The 21,557-nt window shown below is 37.8% G+C and overlaps 1 protein-coding gene across 4 annotated transcripts in view; it reads left to right on the top strand.

Annotated features, from left to right (window-relative positions):
- Positions 1-21,557, top strand: part of LOC126187298 (BTB/POZ domain-containing protein 10) — a 114,964-nt gene that overhangs the window by 10,965 nt on the left and 82,442 nt on the right. For 2 of the 4 annotated variants that reach the window (XM_049928287.1, XM_049928286.1), the window contains exon 3: positions 9,135-9,251. The exons of the other annotated variants lie outside the window; for them this stretch is intronic. In XM_049928287.1, coding sequence (XP_049784244.1) covers positions 9,135-9,251 — 117 coding nt within the window. The remainder of the gene's footprint in view (positions 1-9,134; positions 9,252-21,557) is intronic. 4 annotated transcript variants of the gene reach the window in all.

Raw genomic sequence — 21,557 nt, 5'->3', positions numbered from 1 at the left:
TTAAGAATAGGTGTGGAGGAGCTGCAGCTTTCAGTTCAGGAAAGCCCACTATATCTTTAGTACAAGAAACATTTTATGTTAATTTTGAAGTACCAGTTGATCACTGCTTCAGCTTCTCAAGGGTTGGTGCTTCAGTCATCTTTCTGGTTTTAATCACATTTTATCTCCGATAAATTTACTGTTCAGCTTTCTCGTTACAGAGATTGGATTATATCACACTTACAGATGTCCAGCATTGTGTTCTGAAAAATAGGATTTTGCGTCAGTTAGGCAGTACATTAAAGTTGGAGTTGCAAATGATGGCGGTCAAGTTTAGGCTTGTTCTGCGCACCTACATCTCGCATTCTCTGACAGCCAATGACAATTCAAAAGAGTACTGAGCACTCTGCTGTGAATGTTGTATGCTGTGCAACCATTCAACTTGATCATAGCGAGTTATTTAGTGAATCTTTATTCCATTTGTTGTAAGTTGTCATGGCTGATGATGCTTTTAAGTGACAAATTGTACATAAGCAAGTGAGAGACATAATTTGCAGGATACATGTTTTCACAAAGTGTAAAGCACATGTATGTGGAGACTGCAACTGTTGTTTGGAATAGGCAACAATGTAATCCCCATCCCTGTTTTGTGCTGTGCAAACCACCATCGTTCGTGGAGTGGACTATTGTTAATAATGCTTGTAACCACGTATGAGTAGATCATATATGTAAGTGATGACCAGTCCTCTGTTGTGGCCAGTGATGAAGTTTGTGGGGTGGAGATTTTAATCTGTTACAAAGTAGCTGTCTCACCAGCATTTCATCTAGTGATCAGCTACCCATAAGTATCAGCTGTAGTGAATTAAATTCTTAACTCCATACTTTTAGAAACATAACGATCAAGCATAAATATGGCAGGCACAAAGTGGCCCACTGTTCTATGTAATTCAGGCCACTTTGTCTCAAAAAAAAGTATGGGTGCCCAGTATGTGGTGAAATCTCACAAGGAAACCTTCAAGACTGTAGTGCAGAAACATAAATGGCACTTTGTGCAGCAGGCGTTATTGGGCTCTTGTAGCCACCCATAATCCTATATCACTCACCTATTTAATTTTCATTGGTGACATAATCAGAATCAAGTGTTGAAGACATCTGATCCACATTGTTCCAGAACCTCAACGCCTTCTCTCTCCTTCTGTTTCATCAGCCATCCAGATTTAGGTTAACCGTGATTGCTTTGGGTAGATATAGAAATATATTGATTGAAAAGTCATGGCAAATTTCCTTCCCCAATTTGAGTTTGTGCTCCATCTCTAATGACTTACAGATAGGCCATGAAAATCAAACCTTGTTTCCTCTGCAGCTTCATAAGCTGTTGTCCAGTATCGTGATGTCCACCTTGCCATGACTCTCTAAAAACTCCTATTAACAGTAAATCTACCAGACTCCAACAATACCACTACTCAAAGAGCTGTCATCTGTCGTTACCATAGCTACTGTGAAAAGCAGGCCCACTTCCAATATGCTGAAGGTCTTGTCAGTGCCTTTGCAGGCAGACATTATCTTCATAGAGATCTCCCATGCCTAATCTCTACATAAACGCAACATTCATTGCATGCATGCTGACGAACTACAAAGAAATGCATCCTTTGTCATTCAGTACCACAAAGGACTGTAGCAACTAAACTAGTTTCATCACTAGCATTTAGATTGCTTCTTGTTCTGTCCAGAACTGAGTAACCATCATTCACTCACCTCTCGAAGTGGTATTCGACATTGCACCTAACCTAAACAGTATCCTTGTCAGTCACTTTACCATTGTTTCTCCCAACTCACTACCTCATACACCATATGCTTGTGAAGGAACCATGTGCAAGACATATCTCACATATCCACCATCCACTTCAAACTCTGGGTCCCTCATAGTATTTTCCATCCCATCAGTGACAACACCACCGGAGGAAGTAGCTCATTATGCACATGAATAAGACCTCAAAAACTATCAAAATGGTTTAATGGCCACTGCCAAACTATTCAAGGTACAACGAGGCAACCTAGTTGCAAAGCATGCTTGTCTACTTCTGGCTATTGACTTAAGTGTCTGCTTCATAGCCCCAAACTATTTGGATGCTTTTTGCCAAACCAGGTTTTCAGAATTGCATAGGTGGAAACCCTCATTACAGTGTGGACTTGATGGTCACTGGTACCTGTTCAAATAAACACATTAACTGTGATTATGTTGCACTTTTTTCTGCATCAGTAACTATTGTATCATTTTTTTCCACTTCCACCCCTTTTTGAGATTAACTGCTGAATGTTTTTGGATTTTTCCTGTAATTTTTTGTCATGGTAAACGTCTATTCAAAAGTTTGCCCAGAGTTCTCTATTTTGATTGATAGAGAGACTGGTATGTCCCACGACACCTGGAATGGGCTGTTTCGCTGAAGAGTTATTCTGAAAATTTGTGTTATCCAATGAAAAATAAACTGTTTAATTATTGATAAAGATCTGCAAATATCAGCAGTATTTTGTTGAAAGTTTTGTGCTTCATTAACACCATTTTGGTAGAATAATGTAAAGTACCCACTTGCATCTTAAATTTCTTTCTGGTTGAGTAATTTTTTTCTTTGTTATATCCTCAATGTAAATAACACTATTTACTCAGATTTTTTATTGAAGAAAAAGGAAAAAGGCCTATGAATCAAACTGTGTCCATATGTTATTTAACAGAATAAATTTCCAAACAAAAATTCCTGGCAAAGCAGACTGCTGAAGTAGACTAAAGCAGTTCTAACAATGGTTGTGGTAGATGTGTCTTGTGACGGGGCTGCTCTTTTGCCTGTTTGATTTTTCTTTTTTACCTGCCTCCGAGATACTGAAATCCAGAATGAATGCCTGAGAATGTATGCAGTGTTATATATTTTAGTATTGATGGTATTCAGGTTGACAGGTAAGTTTCAACGGGCAGCATTTGTAGTATCGTAATCAGAGTTGATGAAAAAGCACCATCATGAACATTTCAAACAGCAGTGTAAAGTGTAAAGCATGCCTAGTATAAGAAAGTACAATGTGGCAAAGTATGGCAGGACAGAATTTCTAGCATGTGGTATTCCCCTTTTAAAGCTCAAAAATCTCATTATGGAATCATAACTAGAAAATCTGTTCCTGATGAAAGTGCTTAAAGTAAGTTACACTCTCAGCTTCTACATGAGGAAAAATTGTCACAGATCATACAATTAGTAGCTGATGATCCAGTTCATTGTATTCTGGTTTCGTTTCTATGTGAAACAGATGTGTTGCATATTTTAGTGGATCTCATGAGTGGAGAACAATTTAATCCCATGTTTTTGTTAACCTGCTTCTTTTAGAAAAACATACAATATCATCATTACGTAAGGTTTCAAGAATGCGTGTTTTGCATTGTGGTTTGATGGAGTAAGACATGCTTTCAGATCAACCTTCTTGCTTATTACTTGAACTTCCATTCTAAGTCTATGTTCTGTAGCTTTACCTTTTTGGATCGTCTGTCAGAATACACACGATATTACGATTTTCCACTACAACTCTGATGTCGGACAATGCCGACAATGCATTGTGCGCAATATTCTTTGTTTGTGAGGTCTTAAGAGGAATACTCATGTGAATATGAATTTGTATCGTGCTTTACAAAAAAAGCCTCTTTTTGGAACACAGGCATACATAGAAATTACAGGTCTTCCTTTACTGCTTTCCTCTCATTATCGCAAGATGGGGTACTTGATTGAAGTTGCAGTGTTTATCTGTGGTAATTTTTTTGTTGTATGCAGATTTTTAGATGCTTTACCAGGTGGTTCTTCAGCTGTAATAAAGGCTGGAAAAACAATCAAGTGAAGAATAACTGCAAAATGAACTTAATGTTGTATAGGGACACATCTGCCAACAGCCATGGCAAAACTGAAGAATGAGAGCTTTGAGACATAGTAGATTGTTTTGACAAATTTGGAGGATATGCTTGAAGATACTGGAGAACATAAGCTGGAGTGAAGCTTAGTCAAAAGCCCTGATGTAAAGGGCGTGGTAGAGAACAAGAGTAATGATTACTGTTGAAAAACAACATGCACATCTCCTCTGTCTGCTTGTTTAGAATATACTTTCTTATTTATAAATGTAGTGAGCAACTGCAGATGAGATCTCTCTCTAAAACATTGAAATGTATCTGTTTCATTAGTTTTCTGAATGAGTGTCTAAAGTAGGTCAGTGTGTCTGGTGATGTTCAATAGATTTTTCAATATTTGAGTGATTTTTTGAATATTTTGTGACTTATGACTTACATATGCATTCCATAATACTTTTTACATTTGGACTTGATTCCTTTTTTGTCACTTTTATCACATAAAAGTCCTTGGAATGACATTATCATACAATCTTAAATTTTCCTGAGATTCATTATAAGGCATTCTGTTCCAACAGTGATGCTTCTATGGGACCAGGGTGCTCCAGGACGGTTGTACACAAAGTGTGACTGCAACTCAAGATGGCCACTGTCTTGTCATCATCAGATAATATAATGTGTAGAGCTTCATCCACAGTGTTAGCTCAGTGCTAGAGCTTTCAAATGAGTGAACATTTCCCTACATAAATGATATGGCACCGTCTTCTGTGTTTCATTGGTGGTACACATGTCATTGTGTCCATTTCAGCTATCTTGAAACCACAAATACCACAGGCCAAAATGAGGATGTACTTGCAGGAAGCCCACTACCATTTGCCATACATTTGTAGGACCTATGCACGCTACACACTATCATGGAGACCAAAATACCACAATGTTTGGTGCTCCATTGAGTGTGTCATGTGTTTTTTTTCTCTCACATATTGAGGATAATGTGAACTCTGTCCACATGTGGGAAGTTGTAGAGCGCAAGCTACTCCCTTTTCTGTAGGTAACTCCATGTACCATGTTTCAGCAAGACAATACCTGGACAATTGGAGTAAATGTGCAAGTTACCTTCAGTACCAATACTTCACCTTTGCCCAATATATCTCCCATCAAACACCCCTGTGGTACAGTTGATTGGTAATTAATTTTTTACTACTTTCCAATAGTCACTGTTGATTCTTCGTAGAGTCATATCATGTAACCTAATTTGTGGTATCAAGTTCATTTCAGACGTGTGTTTCCTTCTTGGTATCACAGTTTCCACAAGCATTATTGTAGTTGTATAAGTGTGAAATGCACATTGAAATTGACAACTATCCTATTAATTAATGTTCCTTTACTGTCATACTAAATGTGCATTGTTAGAGAGAGGGTGGGGATGGGAGAGGATGCTCTCTGTTTTAGTGTAAATAAACCTGTCCCTACTCTGATCATTATTCTGTTGTTAGTTGTAGAGAAACAATAGGGAATTTGTTTTGTTCAGATTGAAACAGTGTTGTTGGTCAAACATGCATCTTGTACTGAGAGTAAGGAGGTTCTGCTCATGTGCTAGTTATACTTTGACTTTTTTTTTAATTGTAAAGAGCATGTCCCATATTAAAAGGTGAACAGTAAGATGTGTGTTCGCTTATGTGGCCCAGTTGTATACTTGGACTGAAAACTTTTGACGTAGCTTAATCTAAATCACCCTTACAGCTCTAGAGAATTATGGTGTCTTCTAGGAGCTGTAGATGGGACTTTGTACATAAAGTTTTGGTAAGGAACTCATGTCCAGCAAGGTATGATTTTATGTAAAATAAGTTTGAAAATAGGAGCTCTTTCAAATCTCCCACTCTACAGTTTGTACACAACAGAGACAATGAGCTCTGACCCATGTGTCTTGCAGGAACCTGTGGCATGGGCAATGTTTTAAATATCAATCATTGGGCTCTCTTCTACCTCATGATGTCCTCTTTAAAGTCGAGAGCATGGCTTGTCCATGGAACACCACAGTCAACTCTGCTAGTAGTGAATATACTTCCTTGCAGCTGTTGTTGTAATCAGGCAAAAATTTTATATGATGTCATAATTTCAACAGGGACTGAAGATGGCAGCCTCTTCAAAGTTTGTGTTTACTGTGAAATGGGAGCAAAACTTTAAGTCCCCTTTAAAATTTCTGGAAGCCTGAATAGGAATTGTGAAATGACCAGCATACATCAGTGTTAGTTTCCGTTTGATTTCAGCAGGACATTGAGGCATTCAAAAATGAGAGAGGGACCAGGCAAGGTGATTCGATACCATCTATATAATCCTCTGCTGTTGTAGAGGAAGTTTTCAGATTGTTAAACTGGGAATATGAGGAAGGAATGTGTGTTTGTGAAACATGTCTAAACAATGTACATTTTGCTGATAGCCTTGTGCTGGCTCTAGTGCAGATAAACATCAGCAGTGAATGGAAGAAGTTCCTAGAGCTAGTTTGAAAATAGGCCGAAAAAGGAACACAATAAGACAAAATTGTATCCAGAAAAAAATAGTATGAATAAACAAGAAGTTGTAGAAAAGTTCAATTACTTTTTGTATCTAGGGAAATTCAAGACAAATGGATCATGAAATTGACTGGAAGATGTGATTTTGACCTCAATGGAGATTAGTGGGACTGTAGACAAGAGAACAGATGGTTCTTGTTCCAAGGAAGTTCATTGCTTGTTACCAAGATATTGAAAACACCAAGTTTGTTACCTAATGAAAGGTGAATAAATGACATAAGAAAATACACACAAGTGTGGTGGATGTGTGTAGCTGAAGACTATTATGTATGAAATAGTCTACAGCAGTACTTTATCTAGTTGCAGCCCTCAAATAGGTGGTGGTGATCATAAAATGAACAGATAATAAGATATAGTGTGACAAAACTTCATTGTTATTACCAAAATATATTGAACATTCTTTGATACACTGTGGGATTTGACAGTAAGATGTGTCATTTAACCAACATGTGAAAAGTGTGTGCGTGTTTGTTGGAAGGGGACGGCTTGTGTCTTGTGATAGCCACATTGTTTGCATTTGCAAGTACTGAAGGAATTGAATTGTCCTTTAGAGATGCTATATGCAGCAGTCTTACTTTTAGCAATTGCAGAATATGTTCCAGACGGGACTGTGCCATTGTCGAACAACTCGGTTAGTGTTAAGCAGCCAAAAAGACTTCCTATACTGTTTTGTATTTGAAATAAATGAACAGTGGCAGTTTTTGAATGTATGCAGGATGTATGATTGTTTTATGTAAAAGGTATGGAAATGTAGATTGCATCTCTCAAAGCTGTTACCATAGTATTTGTGGCAGCTCATAACAAATTCTTGATTCAAACATCCAGTTTTGTTTAAAAAGGTGTTTAAATAATCTGAATATCATAATTTTAAAGTACCACTAGAAAAGGCATATAAACTAATTAAATCTTCGGCTTAATAGAAACCAAATAATCAACCTTTTTCATTAGAAGTATCTTATCCTTTTCAGGTGTGGTTAATAAGCATTAAATATTTAATTTAATTGCTAAGGCTGTCATGATCATTTGTTGAACAAACTGTGTGTTGGCTTCTGTCTCTGGTTCTTCAGCCAGTCTTTGTTTGTCAATTTCTCTGATGTTTCGCCAGCACAAGCGGCTGGCATTGTCTGAGCTTCACCATCCATTGTACAATGCCAGCCATCATGCTGACGAAATGTCAGAGAAATCATGGAACAAATGTCGGCCAAAGAATCAGAGTCAGAAGCCAACAGGCAGTTTGTCATTTACTTTAACGCTTGGAATGTATAAAATTCACTTAAAAAACAATAGTACTGTTTCTAGTTGCATGAAGTGGATAAACTATAGAAAGAAGATAACTTCTAATGTTTGAAGGTATAACAGTTTGAACTGAATGAAACTGCATTGTATTTTCCTGGCACTGTATTCCTCATTTAGTAATTAACCCATGTTTGCTTTTGCATCTTGTGTTTACATCATAATTTATACTCTGTTGCTAAATTGCATGGTTATCAACTCTTCTGAGCATGCTTAAATTTTAGAGCACACATAAATTTTACATTTGTCCTCTCTTTCTTATAGCTGTTCACTTACACCTGTAACAGTCCCACAACAGAGAAATAAAAGCAGGAAGAAGTGGGAAAGGGTACACAGACTTCACTGTGACAGCTTGGCTAATGATTATATAAAATGCTAAAAGTTCACAACTTGGCTTTTATGTACGCCTTTCTTCTATTTTCTGTATAAAAATGCAAATAAGTTATTAACAATATTATGAGAACAAAGTTGCCACTCACCATATAGCAGAGCTGCTGAGTCTCAGATAGACACAACAAAAAGACTCTCACAATTAAAGCTTTCAGCCATTAAGGCCTATGTCAGCATTACACACACATATGACTGCAGTTCCAGGCAACTGTGGTTTTAGTCTTATGAGACTGCAGTTATGTGTGAGTTACGTAAGCGTGTGCATGGGGGCATGCACGAATATGTGTGTGTGTGTGTGTGTGTGTGTGTTGTGAGAGTCTTTCAGTTGTGCCTATCTACAACTCAGTATCCCCGCTATATGGTGAGTGGCAACTTTCTTCTCATAATATTGTTCCATTCCATCCTGGATTTCCCATTGTTCACATAAGTTATTAAGTAACATCAGTTATGTTCTCCCTCAAGTACATACCATCTATTCATACTGCTCATAATTTTTATTATGGGAATCACTGATCTATTTTTAGTACTAAATGCTTACAAGATAAAACATACTTCAGAATTAAGCTTTCCTTTCTTCATTCATTTTTGCAATGCAAAGTTGTTTCTGTACTGATTCACAAGTTTCTCTTTTGCCCTTGTTCCATCTCTATTGATACTATCCATTATCACTGAAGCGCTGAAGAGCCATTTACAACAGATCTATTCAGAACATTAAAACAAACCTCACTAACTATTCATCAATAGCAATTAACAATTTGAACAGTATTGAACATCATTAAAGGTACAATGCCATTCCAGTGTATACCAGTACTTGATAGTTCTAGGAAATATTTACCTGCGCCCTGAAAAATGAGGCTAACGTATTGTTTATCTTATTTGAAATTAATTTGTGCATTATTGTCATCTGTACAGCTTTTCACTGAAACCAAAGCCAACTACAAACACATTTGTAACATTACTTACAACTTATTGGAGAAATATTTTTAGAAAAGTTCATAGCTGACAAACTGTTTTAATTCTTCACCCAGCTATGTGTCCTCGAAACCAAAGCCGTGCTTAGTCCAGAGACACAGCGCAGGTAGTCGAAATGACCAGGCAAGTGGTCATTGTGCTAAACAAACTCTCAGCGAGACTCATCGTAAAAGGCAAGTGTTGGAATTGTCCATAAAAAGGTTTGTTTTTTTGTGGACATCATTTATTTTGAAGTGGTGTGGTCTCTGTCATTACTCCTGGCAGAAGTGCATGTGTTACAGAAGATACCGGTGTGGACTACTAAAACTGGTGACGTTCTAACACAGTATATTATGTTAAAAAAATTATTGTGGTTTCCAGTTAACACACACCACACATGTATAAAGCTGCAAACACAGTAAGATAGTGTGTAGTTGCAGTTATTCTTTCAAATTATCAATCACTAAGAAAGAAGAATAAAGTTTAAGTCACCTTTCCTTTGAATATTAAAAGAAACATTACTGTCTTCTCATTGATTTGAGAAACAGTGATTCCATTGTTGCTGATGAGTCTTCCGTGTTGTATGGCTGTGGTCGAAGAAACTTTTCGGTTCTTGACATTTCGTCCAAAGCTGCACTGGACATCTTGCTGAATTGCCAGTAGTACCTCCAAAGATGTCCAGAGCAACTTTGGACAATAAGTTAGGAACTGAAATGTTTCTTCAACCACAGCCATACAACTCGGGAGACTCATCAGCATCTATGACATTTGGTCATGAAAGCCATTTTTATTCATATCACTTAGTAGTGCACTTAAAATAAGTTGTGTTGTCACACCTTTCCATGCGGAAGAAGATCTTATGGATCTAGTTACAATGATTTGCTGGCACTACATTATATTATAATCTTTTAGAATGTGCAAAGCATCATCCCTTGTTACTGTATTTTATGGACTGTAAGACACTTTTTTCTTTGAAAAATTTCCTCCAAAATTGAGGTGTGTCTTATGCTCAAAATTAATTTGAAAAAGTCCAGGTTTGATTTAAAATTCCCGCCAGTCTTAAAAATGGTCATATATTCAATGCCGTGGGAAATCTCTGTCTATCTGGCAAATTTGGATTTAGTTGGCAGCAGCAGTGCACCGATGATACAAACATGAATTGCAGGGATTTGCAAGGTTACTAACACTGCCTCCCTCCCCCACCCAAAATAATAATAATAACACTATTCAGCCTACGACACGATTGCAGTCTAAAGTGCTAGTCTGTTTGAATTGAAAATGATTTGTGTTTTCGGTAACAGTACAACATTTTTGTTAATAGCTAGTTCCGTAGTAGGAAAAAAGTAGAGGCATTCATATGATGTGGGCTGTAAATTGAAAGTAATAGCATATGGAGAACAACTTGGAAACAGAGCAGTTGAGCAGCATTTTGGCCCCCCACCAACACAAAAAAGCCACTCGCAGTTGGCGGCCTGGTAAAGAACTGAAAAAAATGGGGAGGACTAAATGTGCAAATAGAGGACTGCATACAAAATGGCCAAAACTAGATGATAATTTTCAGGGGCTTTAAAGGTCAGTTCGGTTTTATATTTTTTTTTTTTCTGGCTTCACAATATTTGAATAAAGATGGTAAAAATGTTTTAAAAAATTGCTTAAAAATTAAAGTGTGTTTTATAGTTTGTAGCATCTTATAGTCCGTAAAATACAGTATTATTCAACACTGGATTTGGGGCAGAACTACAGGTGATGCTAACTTGCAGCCATACAAAAGGTTCTAGGAAATATTTGTAGTATGGCCTATTATATTTTACTTTCACAAATAAATTTCACTGAACGCAGTGCTTCAGTTAATCCTTTGAAACCATTCATCAGACTTTCCCCCTCAGTCCTCAGGTGGTTTTTGGTAGTTGAGTGCAGCCATCATCTTATGCTTGAAGGAAGTATTCACCAATAAAAATTGTAGATTTCCAGCCAATATTTCATTTGGAAAACAGGCAAAGACATGCATGAATTTTTGCAGTAACCCTGAATCTACTGCAACTAACTGGTCAGTGTAAGTTTCCCGTGGATCTGCAGTGGTATTAGCATGTAGGAAGAGCTCTTCTCTATTGCTCTTAGTACGATTGTTGTAAATTTCTCAATCATTTCATGCAGACTTTTCTCTACGCACAACTGTTTATTGGCTCTTTCTCATGAGGCGAGAACAAAGCATTTCAGCAGTTTGTGTTTGATGAAGAAAGTGGTCAACACACTTATGTTGACAAGTCAAGAAATTCACAGTGTAAGCCCTCCTTCAAAATTAATTTTTTTTATTGTTTTGTGACGTGGTTGGAGCTTTATAGTAATAAATCTAAATTTTATTCACTTGTAACAGTGCTGTTGGTGAAGCAATAAACACCACTTCCAATGTTAAGAATGTTATTTGTTATGTAAGCAAATGCATGTATCAAAAGCTGGGGTTCCAAGACTGTTACATTGTGTTACATACAGCTAAAGAAAGCAGAGGATTGAATAAGTTTTTTAATTATCACATGTGTGTGATGGTATATAAAGTAGCTTATTATGATTGCTGTACAATATGTTAAACAGTGGAAAATACTGGCTGGAATAACAATAGTATGAAATAAGATTGCAATTCACCACATAATAGAAGCATTGAGCAGCGTACAGGCATGTTTAAAGAATAAGCTATTGGACATACTCCTTCTTCAGCTTTAGAAAACACAAACACAAGCACAAGTACACAAGGCTACTGTTGTCTCCAACTGCTGAGGCCTTGGCACCTGGATATCACAGTTGCCGTGGCCTGTGTGTGTGTGTGTGTGTGTGTGTGTGTGTGTGTGTGTGTGTTTGTTTGTTTGTTTGTTTGTCCTTTGTGAAGAAGGCTTTGTCCGAAAGCTAATGTGTCTCTTTTTCTTTGTATGTCTACAACGCAATGAGTCATGTTGATGGTTTGCAACAATTTATCTATTCCTTATATTTTTGATATTCCAACCTGGAGTTTCCATTGTGTACTCTATCGAAGTTCAGAGAGAGGAGGGGGGGGGAGAGAGAGAGAGAGACTAATGTTTTTCAGTACTGCTTTTAGAAGGTGATAAAATAATATTAACACATCTGTCAGACCTGAGTTTATATGGCCTATACAATGTTCAAATAATTTACGGGAATGCAGCCAGGTGACATCATCGACAACCACTGATATCTCAACAGGAGACCATCCTGTTGTTTGCAAGACAAAACTGCAGCAGGAAAGCGCTGTGCAACAAAATTTAAAACTCTGATTTGCAGAGGAATTCCAGAAAACACACACACACTGTAAACACTAACACCAATCAAAGATAAATGCCAGAAGTTACAGGCTCTGTTGATCCTACTAGTTGGTTGGTGTGAGCATCACATTAAGAACTCCATGCATCTCTTACATCACATAGAGGGGATGTGTTTGAATGACTCTTATATTCTAGTAAGTCTCTCTCTCTCTCTCTCTCTCTCTCTCTCTCTCTCTCTCTCTCTCTCTCTCTCTCCCCCCTCTCCTGCCCCCCCCCCTTTCCCCCCTCCCCCCTCCCCCTTCTCACTCCACTCCTGTTCCTCTGCCTGGTTTTTAGTGGTAAATTGAGGTTAAATTTGTTGTTGAATTAATGAAACTATTTCGGCCGGTATTGACTTCCCCTTATGTCTTATTCAGTGACCATTACTAAGAGCAGATAAATGGAGTTGCGATGGGAATCCCGTTGTCACCTGTTATTGCAGTGTTTTCTATGGAAGGCTTTGAGGAACATGTCGTGGCGTTGGCGGATTTGAAACCTGCATTGGTGCCCCTCCTCCCTCCCAGATATGCATTTGATACTATTGTTGTTTGCCCTCATGGGTGTGAGAATTTGAATGACATTCTAGAATACCTGAATTCAATTCACCTGTATATTTGTTTCACGATGGAAGTGGAAAAGTGTGGCTGCCTTCCCTTCCTTGATGTGTTGATCAGGAGGCAGGCTGATGGTATGCTGGGGCATGTTGTTTATAGGAAGTTGACTCGCACTGAATCTTATATCTACAGGTGATTGTTGTCACCATCCGGCTCAGAGTGAAGTGGTATTTCGTACGTGGTTGACAGTGCCCATGTTGTCTCTTATCGTGAGAGTTTGTCAGCTGAGTTAGCCCATTTTGAAGTCATCTTTCATTAGAATGGCAATAGTGAGACACAGATCAGGCATGTGTTGCACTGTCGATCAACTGGGACCGGGTGAGTGATGATAATACCGAGGTGGCATGATAGTCTACTGCTTTTTCCAGTACGCAGGGAGCATTTCCAATAAGACTGGTTGCATTTTCTGAAACAATGATGTGAAACATGTTTTCTGACCAAAAATATCTTAATGAAATATGAAGAATTGTACTCAAAAGACCATTTCAGTGACCAGACAATAGCTTGTGGCACAACTCGTATGACAGCACTAAAGTGAAAAAAGGCAAAAGAAATGAGTTGAAACATTGGAGGAAATGGATATATCGCATAGCAGCAAAATTGCATGGAATCTGATTAGAAAGTTCAGTTGGGACACGAAAGGAAGCAAAGAAATTGCTAGAGTAACACCTAATCAACTTGTATATAAAGTGCTACTGAAAGATAAGCCCAACAAAAATGTGAGGAAAGTAAGTTACAAGGTGATAGCCACACAGAAATCCATAAAGTTTTCTTCTCCTTTCGTAATGAAAGAACTCAATGAGAGTGTAAACTCCATGAAAAACAGAAAGGCGCGTGGTGTTGATTTTGTGTGCATGAAACATGTAAATCATTATGGATTGAATATCAAGTATTGGGCGTTAAGCCTAGAAACCTTTAAAATCTCTAAACTATGGAGGATGTTGAAAGTAATAGAACTCATAACACCAGAAAAAGAGCCCAGCTCACCAAGCAGCTGTCAGTCCATTTCCCTTCTGTGCCACCTCTTCAAACTGCATGAAAGGCTGATCCTTAATTGAATCAATAACTCGTTGATTCAAAGTTAATCCTGCAGCAGGCTGGCTTCATGCCAGATAATCTTGTACTGGCCAGATCTTGGCACTCTCAAAGCATACAGAGGAAAATAAGTTAATAACTGGCTTGACTCGGGTTGATCTAAGGGCTGCCTACAATACAGTAAATTGTCAAAAACTATTACTCAAAATCTATAATGTTACTAGGGATCATAAAGTAGAAAAAATTATAGAATCCATGCTGCAGAATTGTCAATTCCGCATCACGCTAGAAGGGGAAAAATAGTTACTGGAGGAAGCAGAATAACGGTCTTTCTTGGTGATGTGTTCTAGCTTCCATCCTGTTCAAAATATGTACAAATGATCAGCCAATACCCAAAGATACAAGACATTTTCTCTATGCTGACAGAGTAGGTATTGTAGTGCAAGGAAGAACCTTTGAGGAAGTAGAGGTAAAATTTGAGGGTATGCTAGAAGCGGTGTCAATTTGTTGCAGTCAACTAGCAAAAATTATAGAATCCATGCTGCAGAACTGACAATTCAGGTCTCTCAAACCAAATCCCACTATTTGCTTTCCCACTGGTGAGTATGTGCCATGGTTAGTCTAGATTGGCATATCCAGAGGAGGTTAATATAAGCCTTAACGAAACCTGGAAGTTAATCACAGGATGCATGAAGTCCACCATGCATCAGTTTTCAACAGTCCCAAGATTCACAGGGTAGCTCATGAACATAACCAGGGCGTATACACCCCGGGAAATCCAGGAAAAACTGTGGAATTTTTTCATCTGGGAATAATCTGGAATTATTTTAGTTTTGAGTTAAATTTTGGTAATTATGACTGGTAAAAACAGATAACTCTAACAAACATTTTACTTTCGCCCACTACTGCAGAATAATACTGCAGCAATAAAACATAAATGAGAGAACAACACAAAAATAAAACTTCGGCTGCAAAGCAAATGTGCCATTTACAACAACACAACACAATGCACACACAGCCGTCTGCCGACAGCAAAATGTCTAAAAGACTGAGCAATACTTCATAACAAGAAACTGCTTTTGACGTGTCTTTCTTGTCAAGCACATTTCAATGAATGTGACATCGCAATGGGTTAAATTTTTTATAGGTTGCAGGAAAATTTTGCGTGTGATGGTTTGTGAAGCATTACTTTCAAAGTAAATTTTCTTTTACGCAAGATTAATTGTGTTAGGTGTAATAATATGTGATGAATTTCTTAAATCACAGAGCATTAAACTGTTCAGAATTTTACTCTGAGGGCCAGCCACTTAGAAAATTTTCATGTTCAGAAGACCAGCCATTTATGTCATTATTTAATATTTTTTACTGGCACATTTGTGTTTGGTGGTGTTAAAGTAATACACGCTAAAAAAGACCAAGTTTCAAGGTTAGTTTTTCATATATATTTTATTTGTTTCACTTCTTACAAATTGTGCAATAACGATGGCAAATGGTATATTTGTCCTTTACCAAAGTGCAAGTGAGTTGTTGAGTAATTGCACACATAATTGGCTTTTCTATGGAACATTGAAAGTGCTGGATGAAATGTATATTCAGCCAGGTAACCTATGAAATGTTCAGTGCACGGCTGTGAAATTTATAACAATGCTTGTCAGAAATATTCAGCTGCTGCAATTTAAGCTCTGCTCTTAGGATTGTACCTAATCACTCCCTCCAGGAAAAAACAGTGAAAACTTTTTGACAACAAATATTGTGTATGAAAGCTTAGCTTTCTTGTAGCTGTGCTGTATGTATGTTAATATAAATCATTAACTTTTTCTATTTGTGTTTTCATGCTACTTAGCAAGATGTTGCTATTGGCTGACTACATCATGTGTTCTATGCTGTGGTTATCTGCTGCCATTCTCTGGCAAAATCACATGAAATGAACTATGATTGGCTGACAAAAGCGTACTGCAGCCTTGATTTCAGTGCTTCGGATCATGATGTATCTATTGAAATTTCTGTTTTACTTTCGTAATGTGAAAATATACAGAGTAAATGTTGCTGCACGTCAAAGATCTTTCCAAAAAGTCATATTCTTCTTCTCCTCCTCCCCCTCCCCCCTACACACACACACACACACACACACACACACACACACACACACACACACCATGCAATAGTCTTTTCATCTGGGAAAAAAGTGCATTTTTAACAGAGAAATGTGGGAGTACTTTTTTGTTCACGTATACACCCAGATAACATAACGAGCAGTTCAGAGGATATTTGATGAGCGCTATCCACTATACTTACACTTTATGAATTAAAAAGACTAAAATCAAGATATCTTCCTCAAATAGCCCTGATGAACCTCCTGTCAGCTACCTTATTTCAGAACATCCACCAAGTGGTGTTGCATTAAACTAAAACTCCTGGAAAATGCTAAACCATAAGAGAACAGGTGTAGCACCTGTAAAAATCAATCTGATAAAATGGAGCCACTTAGAACCTGATGACAATAATTGTGACTGTGGAGAGACACACAATGTGGAACATCTTCTAACATGCCGAAATTGTCCTGCACATTGCTTCCTAGATGACCTCTGGCAAAGCAAGCCTAAAGCTTTTGACTTAGCCCAGTATTGGGCAAAAGAGTTGACAGCTCCAGACACAAAAAAAGTAAAAGTTCCAAACTCCTTATAAGATATAGTCCTTTTAGGTTCTGTTAAGATCATCACTTTGGTTTGCATAAGGCGGCTGTTTATCGTATTACTTGCTTTTGTGGCATGCCGTATATTTATCAGAATATCAGGTCCGTGGAGGACAGATGTGCTGAGTATGAGTGTCGCACACGCTTACAGCAGCTGAGCAAATTGCCTATTACAGAACATTGTCTTGGCACCAGTCACTATATGGAATATATCCACACAGATTTTCTGGCATGTACTTCCAGCTATTGGGATAGTTAGTGTTGTTAAAAAAGCAGTTGAAATTAAATTGACAAGTAATCTGGTAAATAGAGATGGAGGTTTTTGCTTAAATTCTGTGTGAAATCCTGCTGTCTCCCTTGTTAAAGAACAGAGGGACAGAGTTAATGCTAGCTCACTTGTTGTTCAGTAATTTTCAATGTAACTTCTGGTGTTGGTTATCTTTGGTTGGTGTGGAGGCACCAATGTTTACAGTGTGTGTGTGTGTGTGTGTGTGTGTGTGTGTGTGTGTGTGTGTGTTTGTTTAAATTTTGTTGCACAGTGCTTTCCTGCAGCAGTTTTGCCTTGAAAGCAACAATGGTGGTCTCCTGTCAAAATATTGATGGTTGTCGACAACAAACAAGGTTGCATTTTGAGTATTGACACATCTCATTACACACACTTCCACTGCCTTCCTTCATGGGATTATTTTTTAATTAATGGAACCCAGTATATTGTCCTCAAAGGCAAGTGTTCATCAGAGACAATGGTATCTTCAGGAGTGCCCCAGGAAAGAGTGATTGGACCACTGTTGTTCTCCTTACCATAAGTAATCTGACTGGCTGGTGAGGAGCAATCTGTAAATGTTTGCTGATGGCACTGTAGTATATGGTAAAGTATCATCGTTGAGTGACGTAGAAGGATACAGGATGACTTAGACAGAATTTATTTTTGATGCAATGAATGGCAACTTGCTCTAAAAGTAGAAAAATGTAAGTTAATGTTGGTGAGTAGGAAAAACAATGCTGTAGTGCTAAAATACAGTATGAGTGATGTGCTGCTTAACACAGTCATGTCGACTAAATATGTAAGCGTAAAGTTGCAGTGCATATTGAATGAAATGAGCATGTAAGGACAATAGTAAGGAAGGTGAATGGTTGACTTAGGTTTATTGGGAGAATTTTAGGGAAGTGTAGCTCACAGATATAGGAGACCATGCATAGAACACCAGTACAACCCATTCTTTAGCACTTCTTAGGTGTTTGTGGGACCTCCATGAAGTCTGATTAAAATAGGACATTGAAGTTTTTCAGAGACATGCTGTTAAATTTGTTACCAGTAGGTTTGATCAACACATAAGTATTATGGAGGTGGAAACCAAATGGGAATCCGTGGAGAGAAGATGACTTCCTTTTCGTGGAAAGCTATTTAGAAAATTAATATAGCTTATGTTGGCAGCTGACTGCATAACAGTTCTGCTGATGGCAATGTACAACTTATGTAAGGACTACAAAAACAAGACAACACAAATTACCGTATTTACTCGAATCTAAGACGCACTCGAATCTAAGCCGCACCCGAAAAATGAGACTCGAAATCGAGGAAAAAAATTTTCCCGAATCTAAGCCGCACCTGAAATTTGAGACTCGAAATTCAAGGGGAGAGAAAAGTTTTAGGCCGCACCTCCAGATCAAAACAAAGTTGGTCCATTGTAATACGAGACACAATTTAGGTCGAATGAATGACGATACAGCTACAGGAGTTTGGTTCGAGTCGTAAGTTTAACAGTTAAGTTTTACCAGGTAGCCATTGCTATACGTCAGGCGCTCCGTCCGTATTTATACGGGTACCCTTCCTTTTCACGTGCTTCGTCTGGTTTGAATCGATTGCTTATTTTGCTTTGATCTGATAAGTGCCGTTTTCTTTGTTATAGGTGTTAACGTCACTCTGAGCTGAAAATGCATTACTGTACTGTGTCGTGCATTGTTTGTCTCATTCTGATAGTGCGTGTTTACGGCCTGTCGCCGCGCGCGGCATGGCTTGCTTTTGTGCGCGCTACCGCCGCTTACAATTAAAAAAAAAGAAAAGAGAGGAATCGTCTCACTAGCGAAACAATGGCAAGAGACTGCTATTTGTTGTTACTTACACTGCTTTCTTTGATAATGATCAACAAGAACCAAATAATAGACTACATATGATAGAATATGTTCTGAACGAGAGTTAGGCGAAAATTTTTCTCCGTTTGAAAATCTTTGCGGCCGCTTCTCTAGTACGTCAAATTCTGCACAGGAGTTAGTCATCTTAGATTTAAAAATCTAATCAGTTGCCGTGCTTAATTTCTGACTGTATCACTATTAGGCATAAGAAAAATACGAATGTAAACATGACACGATACGTATATTCTTCCGCGTTTGCTGTTGTCTCACTCTAGTTTCGTAGTTTATTAGGCAGATAGGATTTAAATGAAATAGCAGCAAACACGAAAGAATACGTGGCATAATGTTTACATTCATATTATTCTTATGGTGAAGAGAATACTGCATGTGATTCACATTTCGTCAGGTTCCTATTAGCAACCACCTCTTCTCACAGGTAGTAAAAAATTCAACATGTAGAGTTGGACATATTGACAAACATCCCAAACAGTCTCGCCAGTCGGATTTTCGTAGTACATTGAAATTCTGCTACATTCGAAGATGAACAATACGGAATTTGTATTTACTTCGTTGGATAATGTACGAAAATGCAGTGGTCGAAACTCGGGGCGGAGAAAAAAGCTCGTCTTCCACCTTTTTTTAATTTATTTACTGACGCAGAGATTTTGGCGCCAGTATTTACCTCTGTGCCTACAAAGCATCCCCTTGTAGCGCTACATATATTCGACGGCAGAAGTTAGTTGTGGCGGCACCTACCAACATTTTTCAGAACTTCCGCTTGCTTTGCACTCGATTCTAAGCCGCAGGCGGTTTTTTGGATTACAAAAACCGGAAAAAAAGTGCGGCTTAGATTCGAGTAAATACGGTAGGGCTCTTACAGAGATACCCAGATTGTAATTTTTCCCTCGCACCATTTGTGAGCGGAACAGGAAAGGAAATGACTAAGGGGACCCTCTGTCATGCACTATATTGTGGCATGCGGAGTATGTGTTGATGTAGATCAAGATGCAATAAGAAAATGCTGTGTGTTCTTTACTGTGTGAGGCACTGACAGTATTAAATGATGAGTTGTGGGCTGTAGGTATTTTAATTGCTTTAACAAAAACATTGTATACTGTAAGGTATTATAACGTCTGGTCAATTTTTGTGGAAAAGGGGAGATGAGGAAGATGCAAACTGTTGGAATGATTATCTAGAAAACGTAAGGGAGAAAGTCTTGAGTAGCTGTATCAGTGGAAAGTGAGATATACATGAATTGTCTGGCACTTAGTTATGGATGATTAAGAAATCTTTCTAATTTATGGGTGAATTACTGTGACAGTTAGGGAACATAATTTATATTATTCGGTAAATAGGGAGGTGGATGACCTTCGCAGATGTGTGACAAAGAGTGGTAGTCACCTGTTTCCTCTAAATTGTGAAGTATACAATTGTGTACATAGAACTATTGTAAAAGCAACAAGATTCCTAATACTAACACCCAAAAATTTCATTTTTAAGTTAAAACTCTGAGAGTGAGTCCTGCTATGACAATATTCTCCACTGCTATTGACATTAGAACATTTTCACTTTGTTACATGATATGATGGCAGCTCCTGTGAACTGCATCTAGCACCCAACAATTTTGACTGTTGTCACAGTTCAGTACAGACAATGAGTTAAACGATCAGTGTCGAAACTGTTTTTAATAATTCTTTGTGTGTAGCTTTTACTCTATTTATTCCTAGTTCACTAGTTTCTTATAAAATTGTAGAATCTTGATTAGTTCATGTAGCATCTACATCTTAGATGACAGCTGTAGTGAAAGACACTTATGTAGGGACAATGTGTAAATAATTCTTTTAGTCATTTCAGTGTCTGTGTCTGTAAGAAAATTTTAATGAAACATACATTTGTTAAACAATAGAACTTTCCAAAGAACTTAGTTATTTAATGATTTTTGAAGCAAAATTAAAAATGCTGTAATGCTTTCTATGAACCGCTTAAACTTCTGCATTACCCCACACCCCTGTTTGAAATTAGTTGTTCTGGATATGATCCTATGCTTGTCTGTTGCAAATGTTATTGTTTTTTAGTCATGTGATATATTGTTACATCACTAGAATTTCACATTTTAACTAACACACAGAGAGCATAGGAAACGAAAAATTGCTACATAGCATATTTGGTAATCGCTCGTAAACTCTTCAAGGTACGTGTAATGTCTTAGAATTGTGTGTGTGTGTGTGTGTGTGGTGTGTGTGTGTGTGTGTGTGTGTGTGTGGTCATAAATTTTCTGCTGCTCTTATATTTTTTGCACAGTAAGTATTCTATGTCGCATAATGGATGTTAAATCACTATACAACAGTGTTTCATTCTTCTTGCACTTTTTTCAGAAGTAAGCTTTGTCAGGCACAATGATTCAATAAGCTGATAACAACACAGTGAAGATCGGTTTATTTAACACCATCAGAATGAAAGTATTGTAAAAATATTCGTGAAAATTGCAGCACCCAGAACTAATTACCCACATGGATCCAAGCTCAGAGGGACGAGGGAGGGGTGTTACATGAATTAGGTGATTAAGTTGGGGATACATGTATACCCAGGAGCACCCACATTTGTTTGACTGGAAAAATCTGTTACCTAAGCTGATTCAGGGAAGTGTTGCCAGAGGGGTGAATCAATGGGAACTAACACAAGGGAGTTTGAAAGGTGAAGAATGACAGGTCAGAACAC

The sequence above is a fragment of the Schistocerca cancellata genome, chromosome 5 (genome assembly GCF_023864275.1).
Source record: "Schistocerca cancellata isolate TAMUIC-IGC-003103 chromosome 5, iqSchCanc2.1, whole genome shotgun sequence".
Lineage (NCBI taxonomy): Eukaryota > Metazoa > Arthropoda > Insecta > Orthoptera > Acrididae > Schistocerca > Schistocerca cancellata.
Note: the sequence above shows the minus strand (reverse complement) of the source record. Positions and strands in the feature narration are given on the sequence as shown.